The 12,527-nt window shown below is 32.8% G+C and overlaps 1 protein-coding gene across 1 annotated transcript; it reads left to right on the top strand.

Moving 5' to 3' along the window:
- Window positions 1-8,956: 8,956 nt before the first annotated feature.
- Window positions 8,957-10,957, top strand: LOC149495510 (short chain aldehyde dehydrogenase 1-like). Its single transcript, XM_089722219.1, has 3 exons — window positions 8,957-9,070; window positions 9,151-9,251; window positions 10,103-10,957. Exons 1-3 carry the CDS (start codon window positions 9,033-9,035, stop codon window positions 10,795-10,797), a joined length of 834 nt encoding a protein of 277 aa, XP_089578345.1. The 5' UTR covers window positions 8,957-9,032; the 3' UTR covers window positions 10,798-10,957.
- The last annotated feature ends 1,570 nt before the right edge of the window (window positions 10,958-12,527 follow it).

Here is a 12,527-nt window from a genome sequence, read left to right on the forward strand (position 1 = left end):
ATTAGAGCTTCCATTGTCCTGTAAGTCATTAAAAAATATTTATATCCTAAAAAAATTAATAGCATGTAAATTTCCTATTACAGAAAATATTATAATTTGATTCAAAGTGAACTATAATTTTAAGTTAAATTATAATATAAGTATATTTTCAAATGGTAAGACACACCTAAGTTCACGTAGAAATCTTTTTAAGATTATGGATTCGATTCTTGGAAAAGTTATTTATGAAAAGAATAATCATTAAATTCGAAATAAATTAGTTTCATGTCAAAAAGATATGGAAATACGCCTAGGGGAAAAAAAATATTTATTTTGCTTGATTCACATAGCTAAGTTATTGAAATGAAACAAGAGACAAATAAAAAAAAAAAAAAAAGGAAAATTAGATGTGTCTTAGGGTTAGGTTTGGTCCGAGAGGAAATCTTTTTGTATAACGGGTTACTCCTATTATCAAACTATTATAGCATATAAGTACGGGGATTTTTTTTTTTTTTTTGAGTGAACATATCATGTTAAAAGTTCATAGAAAACTAATTTGGAATGATTAAAATCACACTCTTTGCTCGGTAACCTATGACTAATTTTATTGAATAATCATGTCATATTCATTGCACTTGATTATAAATATTTATAAATGAGCATCTAGCCTCAAATATTTTTTGGGTTGAAAATGTTATTATATATATATATATATATATTGAAAATTTAAGATATTGGAGCAAATTAATAATCATAATTAAATTTACATATCAATGTTATGCTATCAATCTATTGCAATCATCTAATAAACATTGTTTGCAGTGAATGTTAAAATAAATGAATTTAATTTAATTTTAAAATTAATATTAGGAATGCATATAGTGAATCTACAAGCAATTGCAACAATAGATTTTAATTTGTTTAGAGGGAGCAACATTAGATTTTATACATTTAAGTCATGTCGATATATCATAATGAAATTGATCAACATATTAATTGAAGAATTTGATTTCAACATCGAGAGGCAGTTTATCTTTAGGCTTATTATATGCTATTCAACAAATTGTCAAACATTGATGTCAAGAGACCATGCTGCTAAATATTTTTCATTTATCATTGAAAAAACTTGTACTGCATGCCTTTCAAAACACCCAATAATGGAGTCCCAAGTTCTTTACTAATTACAAGGAAGATGATGGGACCTATCTTATCTCAGTTAATAAGGTTGGTATGCAAATTCACACATCGGAGATTATTAATTTTTAGTAAAAGGATGAAAGATCATAATACGATGAAATGTATTGTAGGGGAACAAACTCAAATTATCTTGTAATTGTACCCAACTCAAATTCAAATTATTACTCAATTCGTTTTATTTATATAGAAAAAATTTCCTTTTTGGACATTCTATTTACATAGAGAAGTTTTCTTAATATGGTAATTTTGGGATTAATGCCAAAGCAAAACTTCCAATATGCCCTTGTTTTGGTTTATAAATTAAACATTAACTTTGAGAGTATTTCAACAAAGTGGCAGACATTATTGTGGTTGTCATTTAATATTCAAAAATTGACTGAACGGTGCATTAAGAAGATGTGAGATTCAAGTACATTATGTGCACATATTAAATTGCACCAAGAAGCTTACGCTTAACATTTAAGTGTGCACATATAGTCAAATTTACCCACAACTCTAATAAATCATGAACGGAGAAAATTTCTCTCCAAATGACAGTGGTTAAATAAAAATAGTTGTATCCATTTATATTTACTATGATGAACTCCTTAAATGGCTAAAGAGAGAGATACATAACCTAAACCATAATTTCATTGCTTAAATAAAAATAGTTGTGCTCATTTTTGCATTATGCCAAATTCTATAAATTGTCTTAGTGGATATAGATAAACTGTTTGCAACTTTATGAATACTACGAACATTTAACTCACCATTTTCAGTTTCAGAATACAGTAACATACAAACTTTATTTTTCACATCTTTAGTGATGTTTTTTCTTTTGTTGCCTTTTGGAGTCTCTTCTGAAACGTTACTTGGTGGTGGTGTGGTTTTAGATTTTACAGAAGGCGGTTGTTTAGCAAATGACAAGGAGATCAACTCTAAGGGTTGATTGTTGAGTATGAGCATATCTTGTTAAGTTCCAAGCAAGTTTTTAGGGATTGTATTCAAATCAAAAGGAAGGATCGTGTTCGTGGCATTTGTGGATCAAATTTTAGAGTTGTGAATTCATTCATATTTTAAGGAATTTAGCTTTGAAAATTTTGACTCCAAATTTCATTTTTTTACATGTAAATTTGGAGAAGCAAAATAAAAAAATTTGAGGTTGAAATTTTGATTACAAACTTTCTTTCAACTTTCACACTAATTTTTTCAATCCAAATTTGATATGGAAATTTTAGTGCGCACTTGCAATTAAACAACCCGTGTTTTTTTGTTATTAGAAGTCTAAACAAATAAAACGTTATTTAAGCAACAAATCTTCTCTCTCATCATTTATAACATTTTATTGAAAATTGTGACCACTTTAACATCTTTTCAGGAGTAAATTAGAAAAAAAATCCACAAAAGACTACCTCCTTAATCCTAGAGAAATTTTGACTTTTTCTATATAAATAGGACAAAGAGAGTATATGATTTCTACGCATAATACATTAGTTGACTTGATCCGTAAATCTAATCTAAATTCGCTCGCTCAAAATTTTTTTATTTATAAATTATTAAGTATGCTATAATTAAATCATACTAACTTTTCAATTAGGGATTAAATAAAATTATTGACAGTGATATTATTATTGAATAAAATTTCAATATATGTTTTAAGTAAAAAAGTAATATTTAATCATGATAATATGCATATTAAACTATTAGAGTATATAAATATAGTTACCAGAATACAAAATTTATTTATTTTTTTTTTTTTGGAAAATAAATTTCTAAGGAAATAATTCCAGGAATACTAAATGTTTATATTTTTATTTATAGATATTTTTTTCTTTGAACATAAAGATAAACTGTATTTGATCAATTTATAAAAAAATAAAAATTATAATAATATCTTTAATTTATGTATATTTATTTTACATGATATTCTACTATGAAATAATTTTCTACACCTATGTATATTGCTTCTATGTTTTTGTACGCTTTCATTGAAGAAACCTTCTCCTATTTATAGGAGAAGGGGATGCATTTTAATCAACGCATCCACCAACTTTTGTTGAAAAAAAAAATGCGTACTCATTTTTATTTTTGCTGCCTCCTTTGAACAACAAAAACGTGCCCCTTTTTTTTTTTTTCTTTGTTCAAACTTTGTGTGGGTCCCACATATCGGAGGGACCCACAACACCGCTCATTTTCTCTTTTTTTTTTCTTTTCAAATGTATGTGGGTCCCACATGTTGGAGGGACCCCACAATAATTCTCCCCCTCCCGACTACATGGTGGGACTCTCCATTCCTGCCGTGTTGACACATAGTTCGAACTTCTCCTTCGGAACGACCTTTGTCAATATATCTGCAGCATTTCTGTCTGTGTGGATTTTTCGTAACTGGAACTGCTTCTCTTCAATGACAAGTCTAAGCCAATGATATCTTACATCAATGTGTTTCGTTCGTGCATGATACATGGTATTTTTTGCTTAAGTCTAACGCACTTTGACTATCACAATAAACTATATATTCTTCCTGCCGTACACCCAATTCTTGAAAGAATCGTTTTAACCAAAGCATTTCTTTTCCTGCTTCCATTGCTGCAACGTACTTTGCTTCAGTCGTTAATAACGAAACACATTTTTGTAATCTTGACTGCCATGAAATAGCTCCCCCTGAGAATGTAAGTAAGTATCCTGATGTAGATTTTCTTTCATCAAGATCACCGGCCATATCTGCATCTGTGTAGCCAACAAGTGCAGTCTTTTCACCTCCAAAAGTTAAACATAACTTTGAAGTTCCTCTCAGGTATCTGAAGATCCACTTCACTGCTTCCCAATATGTCTTCTGGGGATTTAACAGAAATCAGCTCACAACGCCAACTGCATGAGCGATGTCTGGTCTCGTACACACCATTGCATACATCAAACTTCCAACCGCTGAGGAATATGGAACATTTGACATATCTCCTTTTTCTTTCTCTGTTGATGGGTAAGATTTCTTACTCAACTTGAAGTGAGCGGCAAGTGGAGTGCTAACTGGTTTAGCATTCTTCATATTGAACCTCTCTAGAACTCGTTCAATATATTTTTCCTGTGATAACCATAACCTGCAAGACTTTCTGTCTCGGATAGTCTCATTCCGAGAATTCGCCTTGCCGATCCCAAATCCTTCATGTCAAATGCTTTTGACAGATCACTCTTTAACTTGCTAATCATGTGTGCATCTGGTCCAACAATTAGCATATCATCAACATATAAGAGAAGGATGATAAATTTACCATCAAGGAATTTCTGAACATATACACAAGGATCTGCATCTGTCCTTTTGTATCCTTGATTCACCATGAAAGAATCAAACTTTTTATACCATTGTCGCGGCACTTGTTTCAACCCGTACAAGCTCTTCTTCAAGCGATAAACCATGTCCTCTTTTCCCTTGACCTTGAAACCTTCTGGTTGTTCCATATAGATTTCTTCCTCTAGATCCCCATGCAAGAATGCGGCCTTTACATCAAGCTGCTCCAATTCAAGATTCAAATTGGCTACAAGACCTAGCACAACTCGAATAGAACTCATTTTCACAACTGGTGAAAAAATCTCATCAAAGTCAGTACCTTTCTTTTGAGTAAAGCCTTTGACGACCAATCGAGATTTGTATCTCACTAGGTTGCCATCATCTTTGTTCTTGAGTGTTCTCTTCCCTTTTGGAAGTTTCACCAGCTCATACGTGTCATTCTTTTTCAAAGAATTCATATCCTCTTGCATGGCCTTTGTCCAGCAATCTTTATTTTTGCAAGATTGCACATCATGGAAGCTCTCTGGCTCCCCCTCATCAGTAATCAAAATGTAATCAGAACTAGGGTACCTTGTAGATGGTTGGCGTTCTCTGGTTGACCTTCTTAACTGAGGTTCAACTCCTTCTGGTGGAATGGGGTTCTCTGGCTCCCCCTGCTCAACACCCTCTGCATCACTGTTATCATCTACAATTGTCTCTTGATCCCCTACGACTGGCTCTTCTTCTTCTTCTCGTTCTGATTCTGGCATTCCTCCTCCTGTGGCATCATCTGTAGGAATGCTTCCTGGTGTAATATCAACAACACCATCGCTTGTGGATTCTTCACAAGTTGTATCTGTCACGATCTCATTCTCGTGGAATACTACGTCTCGGCTCCTGACAACTTTCTTTTTCACTAGGTCTCGTAACCTGTAGCCAAACTCTTCGTCTCCATAACCAACAAAAGTGCAAGGAACTGACTTGTCCTCAAGCTTTGATCTCTGCTCCTTTGGAACATGCATAAATGCCTTGCAGCCAAATACCCTCAAGTGAGAGTATGAAATATTTTTACATGTCCAGACCTTCTCCAGGATATCAAAATCCAATGGTACTGATGGTAGTCGGTTGATTAGGTAGACAGCAGTATTGACAGCTTCTCCCCAAAATGGCTTAGGTAAGTTGGCCATTTTGAGCATGGATCTAACTCTTTCAATAATGGTGCGATTCATCCGTTCAACAAAGCCGTTGTGTTGAGGTGTACTAGGAACTGTCTTTTCATGCCTGATACCGTGCTGACTACAATAATCTCTAACTCCTTAGAGATATATTCACCACCATTATCCATGCGCAAATACTTCAATGCCACTCCAGTCTCCCTGTCCACCATCGCATGGAATTGCTGAAAGTGCTTGAATACTTGGTCTTTTGTGCGCAACAAATATATCCATGTTTTTCGTGAGAAAATCATCAATGAAGGTAAGAAAATACCTACTTCCTCCAAGTGATTCTACCTCCATAGGACCACATACGTTAGAGTGTACCAACTCCAACTTGTTGTCTCTCCTTCTAGAGCTTTTAAGAAATGAGACACGATGTTGCTTCCCAAATAAACAATAATCACAAGGGTTTATTTTACCTTTGGCTAATGGGATGAGGGACTTCTTAGCCAACATATTCAACCCTTTCTCACTAACGTGTGCCAGCCGCCTATGCCACAAATTTGGTGAAGCATCATCTTTAGCTGTATTCAGTTGACTCGCACATATTATTGCATGCGTCTTATACAGCGAGCAACATAATTTTCCTCTTGCCACCACCAAAGACCCTTTGGTAAGTTTCCAATTACCGTCACCTGTATGATGGTGATAGCCTTCCTTGTCCAGTACACTCACAGACAACAGGTTCAACCGAAGATCGGGGATATGTCTCACATTTTTAAGCGTTAATGTGCACCCGACACTTGTTTTTATGTAGATATCACCGATTCCCACCACTTGCGAGACACTATTATTTTCCATTTTAATAGTGCCAAAGTCTCCTGCTTTATAAGTGGAAAAGTTTTCCCTTTTTGGAACACAGTGGTATGAAGCACCGGAGTCTACTATCCACTCGGTATCTGCATCTCCAACATGACAGCAATCTGCATCATGAGTGACTAAAGTCACCTCACCATCTTCTCCTGAGACTGTAGCAGATGTATTTCTGTCATTCTCCTGTCTTCGGTCTGCATTATCCTGTTTGAGTAAACGACAATTTCTTTTGAGATGAGCCTCCTTACCGCAATGGTAACATTTTCTCATCTCTCTGGACTTGGATCTACCACCTGACTTTACATGCCTTGGACCTCTACTCTTGCTCCGGCCCCTATTCTCTGTGACAAGGGCTTGAGAATTGGTACTGACAACATCTCTTCTTCTTAGTTCTTCATTAAGTAGTCTATTCTTTACCATAGACATCGTTACCACATCATTTGGAGCTGAGTTACTTAATGACACCACAAGAGTATCCCAGCTATCCGGTAGAGATCCCAACAGTAGGCACGCTTGCATCTCGTCTTCTAAGGACATACCGCTAACTACTAACTCAGTTACGAGTCCTTCAAAATCGTTCAGGTGTTGTGTAATTGATCGTCCCTCTGACAGCTTCAAGTTCATGACTTTACGCATCATGAAGACTTTTCCTTGAGCATTCGTAGCCTCGTACATATTCTCTAATTTCTTCCAGAGAACTTGGGGATCTTTTTCATTTCTCACATGGTTGTACATGCTAGTATCTATCCTTTGGCGTATTGTACCCAATGTCTGCTTTTTTAATTTCTCCCACTGCCTTTCTTTCATTTCTTCTGGCTTTGCACTGTCAACTTCAATTGGATCGTACAGATCTTTGCAATTGAGGTAGTCCTCCATTCTGGATTTCCACATTGAATAATTCAAATCTGTCAATTTGATCATTGGCCTGTCGTTTGCCATGTCGAATTCTGAATCTGACAAAATTTTACTATTCACGAAATTCACTATTCACGTAAATAGTAATTTTGTAGAAACTGACAGAATTTACCAACCAAAGGCTCTGATACCAGTTTTTGGGTTTCTAACTGATCCCGAGTGGGGCACGCGGAAAAATACCGGTAGTAAAAGTAAAATAAAATTACTATTACCACATATACCTCCAATAATTTCGTATTGGATATTGACGATCGAATCCACCAGAAATAATAACCACGGTAAAAATTAAATAATTACCGTAAATGTCAGATGAAAAATAAGAACACCAAGATTTACGTGGTTCACCCTTCAACTGTTATGGGCTACGTCCATGGGACAAAAACTCCAAACAATTTTTCCACTAAAAATAGTAGGTACAAAAGAGATTACAAAAATAGTGGTACTCTAAGTGTTTAACAAAAACACCCCAAAATTACAATCCTCACTATTTTCTCTCTTTCCAATTTTAGGAACCCTTTCCTAAAATTTTCTAAACCTATGTATATTGCTTCTATGTTTTTGTTCGCTTTCATTGAAGAAGCCTTTTCCTATTTATAGGAGAAGAGGATGCGTTTTAATCAACGCATACACCAACTTTTGTTGAAAAAAAAAAAAGAATGCGTACTCATTTTTATTTTTGCTGTCTCCTTTGAACAACAAAAACGTGCCTTTTTTTTTTCTTTGTTCAAACTTTGTGTGGGTCTCACATGTCGGAGGGACCCACAACACCATTCATTTTCTTTTTTTTTTCTTTTTAAATGTATGTGGGTCCCACACGTTAGAGAGACCCCACAACAGTTCAGTGAATATATAATATATAATATACGGTCTAAGAGTGAAGCATATGATGTATTCTCTAAGAGGCCTGAAGTGTCACACTCACAGTCAAATTTAACCATATACATTTCACAGCATAAATAATCAAACCATGTGACAACAGTAAGTAAAATTACCAAAATCTACCCGATGAATCATCCCTGCCTCCCTGGTTCATTTATATGTACATGGAACTCTGCGGGGAGTGTTTGTTTCGACGTAAAGCCCGGGAGCTCTACCTTTTTTTTTTTTTTTCCAAACAAAAATGGGAATTTTGACTCTAGATAATGAGACAGTGCCAAGTAGGCATTTTTAAAATATTTTTTGTTTATCCTTCACATGAATATAGATTAATAGTATATAATTTAAAACAAAATATTGGGATTACATGAGCATTTAAATACCATAGTATATTTAACAATCAGCTTTTTTTTAATTAAAGTGTTTAAAAAATAAGTTTTATATCTAATAATTACGATGATTTTACCTTAAACCCTCACTCAAATAGCCTCTAAAATAATCAAATACCCAACTGTCGAGCTTTTGAAAAAAATTCTATTTAGTCAAAATAATTTTTGCAAGTTATAGTAACCATTCAACCGCTTATTTAAAAGATAATTTTCAGTTATTTTTTTTTAATATACCTATTTTAAAAAAAGGAAAAAAAGTTTGGCGCTAGTCAACAGTCAACACCCTCCTTAATAGACTAACACAAAGACTTTTGCCAGTTGGATCCCAACTTTGATACATAATAATGTAAAAAATGGTCAAATAAATTTCAGAAGCATCATTATATCATTAACTAGGAGATCAAAATGAGCACAGACTCTTCTGTAACCTCAATCAGTAGGAGGTAATCAAATTAGCAATTTTCAGCTTTTAGTAGTGAGTATTAACTTGGATGTGTTTGTGTTTAACTTGTTGTGGTTGCAGGCTGGATGGTAAGGTGGCTTTGATAACAGGTGGAGCTAGCGGAATTGGGGAGAGTAGTGCAAGGCTATTTGTCAAACAAGGAGCTAAGGTTGTCATTGCAGGTAGATCGTTCTTCTTGCCTTAATAATTTTTTTAAACTAAAATTTCTCGTTGCAATTTGCATTTAACCAATATAAGTTGCCCCCTCCTCTTCTCTCTTCTTCTTTTTCTTTTTCTTTTCTTTTTTTTTAACTTACCTTTCGACAAAAGCGGGATGCAAATCCATTTGAATAATAAACCATTTCAGATATGACTAGCACTATCTTTCAGGAATCTTTTTGTCTTTGGTAAAAATTCACGGGGTAATTCCCCAGACTCATCAGATACTGCTTGTTCAAAAGAAGAAAGAATGGAGGAAAAAAAATAGAAAGAAAATAAATTATTTTTTCTTGCTGTGTTTGGATATAGGAGGAAAATAAAATTATTTTTCCTCTACTGGAACATATTTTGAGAGAAAATTTTGAAAAAAAAAAAGAGCATATTTTCCGTCTCTCCTTATTTTCTTTTATCTTCCCAAACAAGAGAAAATAAAAACAGAATCCTCTCTTATTTTCCACCATTTTTCCTTTCCTCCTTTATTTCCCATCATCCGTAAATAGAGATTCCACTACAGGGATTGCACACAATACTTAGCATTTTCCTTGTTGTAATTTAATATATTATTGTTAGGCTTAATGTACTATTTCACCAACTTTATAAGTAGCTGCGGGAATTTGTGTTGTGGGACTCCCTGATTATAGTTTTTAATTCTAAACCCTAACCTTAAATTGGTTTTGGAGTGCAAACTGCTACTAATTAAATATGAAAATTATGGAATTTGGTTGTTTATAAAACAAACGTTCAAATTAGACCGAAATTATAACCATTCACAGAGTTCCGGATGAAATTAATGGTTAAGTCATTATTGTTACAGATATCCAGGATGAGCTTGGCCAGTCTCTCTGCAAAGAGCTTGGCTCAGAAGAAATTATCTCCTATATTCATTGTGATGTAACAAATGATTCCAATGTACAAAACGCAGTGGACTTGGCTGTATCCAAATATGGAAAGCTCGATATTATGTTTAGCAATGCTGGAATTGCAGGAAATTTAGATCCTAGAATTTTGGCTACGGAAAAAGAAGATTTTAAAAGAGTTTTTGATGTCAACGTCTTTGGTGCATTCTTGGCAGCCAAACACGCTGCCAAGGTCATGATTCCTGCTAAGAAAGGTAATATAATTTTTAATGCAAGTGCTGTTTCAGTAACTTGTGTGGGGACTCCACATCCATATGTTGTATCAAAGCATGCTTTGGTTGGTCTGGCTAAGAACTTGTCTGTGGAGTTGGGTGAATATGGGATAAGAGTTAATTGTATTTCTCCATTTTTGGTAATAACCCCTCAATTAAAGAGAACAATGGAATTGCCAGAGAAGACTATTGAAGAGGTAACTTATGCAGCGGCGAACTTGAAAGAGGCTATATTGAAACAAGAAGATATAGCAGAGGCAGCTGTTTATTTAGGAAGTGAGGAGTCGAAGTACATTAGTGGGATCAATTTAGTAGTTGATGGAGGTTTTAGTCTTACTAATCCCTCATTTGCTATGGCAATGAAAAACCTCTTCTCTTGAGTTACTTGTGCTTAGTAAGGCTTATTAAACGTTCAGTCATTGTTATTTTAGTGCAAAACAAAATTTACTTTTCAGGTAACATGTTTTATTTTTATTGTCTGAGTACTCTAAATAAGAAAGCTTTCTTGTTCGCAATAAGAAAAAATTTGGTGTTGGTGCATTAAGGCTTCCATTTTCTTGTACGTCATTTATTATTTGATTAATGACAATTTTTGAAAGTCATTAAAAAATATTTTATTTGTTAAAACATAATGTGTAAATTTCCTACTAGGGAAAATATTATAATTTGATTCAGAGTGAAGCACAATTTTACGTTAAATTATAATTACAATATAAATACAGCTCAAACAATAAGACAATCTTAAGTTCAGTTGACTATCTCTCTGAAATCATAAATTCAATTCATGTTCCATAGAATCCGAAAAAGATTAATTTGATATAAAAAGTTTGAAATACTCAAAAAAAAAAAAAAAAAAAAAATATATATATATATATATATATATATATATCCATATTGCTTGATTCATGTATTTAGGTTACTAAAGTGACAAGAAAAAAGAAAAGTAAAATGATGTGTCTTAGTGTTACACTATGTTTTGGAAAGGGAGGAAAGAAAATAAGGGAGGAAGGAAAATAAGGGAGAAAAATAAGGATTGATTATATTTATTTTCCTTCCTTATTTTCCATCCTATGTTTAAAAAAAAGGAGGAAAATAAATGGAAGGAAAATAAGATTATTGCAAATTTACATTTTTATCTTTTATAGATATATAAATTAGACATTATAATAGATCTTATAATTAAGTTACAATTGACTAATTATTTAATTAATTATAATGAATTAACAAATAATAGAAGTGAAAGCGTTGCAAGGTGTACATGCATCATATTTTACATATAAAAAGTAGAAGAAAATAACATAAAAACATAAAGTTAGACACAATTTATTAACTTTCTTTAATAAAATATATCCGCGTGTAATTGATTCATATTTCAATAATAATAATAATAATAATAATAATATCATAATTAACAATTCATTTTTTCCTTATTTGTCCTTAATCATTTTTTCCTTAATCGTTAATATCATAATTAACAGTGCATTTCTTACTTGGCCATTGACTAAAAATGAAAAAGAAAAAAATATCTATATTATCTATCTATCTATCTATACTATATATAAATGTAAAAATAGGGGAGGGAAATAATGAGATTTCTGATATTACCCTTAATGAAATTTAGAATATCCTAAAATATCCTTAGTCATAGCCAATTTGAAAATTACATTTTATACCAACAAATGTTTGGATGAGTAGTTCGACACTCTCTCTCTTAAGTGAGGTGGATTCAGGATACCTGTGGTTAAGATAAAAAAAATAAAAAATTACATTTTATTATTTGATTGAATATAATTTCTAAAAATTATGTTTTAAAATATACGCTTCTTTTTCTATATGGTTGTAGAGAAAATTGAAGGTTTATTTGGTTATGATAGAACGTTTTTTTATGTAATCTTTTTTATTAATTAATGAACTTAATTATTTTTTTTATTTTAAATTTGCAACTTAAAAAAATAGAGAAACAAAATTAGATCTTAGCTTATTTGCTTTGTAATTTTTATTTATTGACTTGGCTACAATCTTTTTTTTTTTTTGGTCCATTAATATTAAATTTCATTAAAATACAGCATTTCTAGTTAAAGAAGGGGCTAATTTTTTAAATTCAAATTAT

Source organism: Jatropha curcas, chromosome 6 (genome assembly GCF_041381405.1).
Source record: "Jatropha curcas cultivar XTBG-Jc1 chromosome 6, XTBG_Jcur_1.0, whole genome shotgun sequence".
Classification (NCBI taxonomy): domain Eukaryota; kingdom Viridiplantae; phylum Streptophyta; class Magnoliopsida; order Malpighiales; family Euphorbiaceae; genus Jatropha; species Jatropha curcas.

Bases quoted from the DNA above. Each gene is read 5' to 3' on its own strand.
- LOC149495510 (XM_089722219.1), top strand. From the start codon at position 9,033: ATGAGCACAGACTCTTCTGTAACCTCAATCAGTAGGAG. The intron at 9,071-9,150 runs GTAATCAAATTA...TTGTGGTTGCAG, and splicing joins GTAACCTCAATCAGTAGGAG to GCTGGATGGTAAGGTGGCTT. The intron at 9,252-10,102 runs GTAGATCGTTCT...TTATTGTTACAG, and splicing joins AGCTAAGGTTGTCATTGCAG to ATATCCAGGATGAGCTTGGC.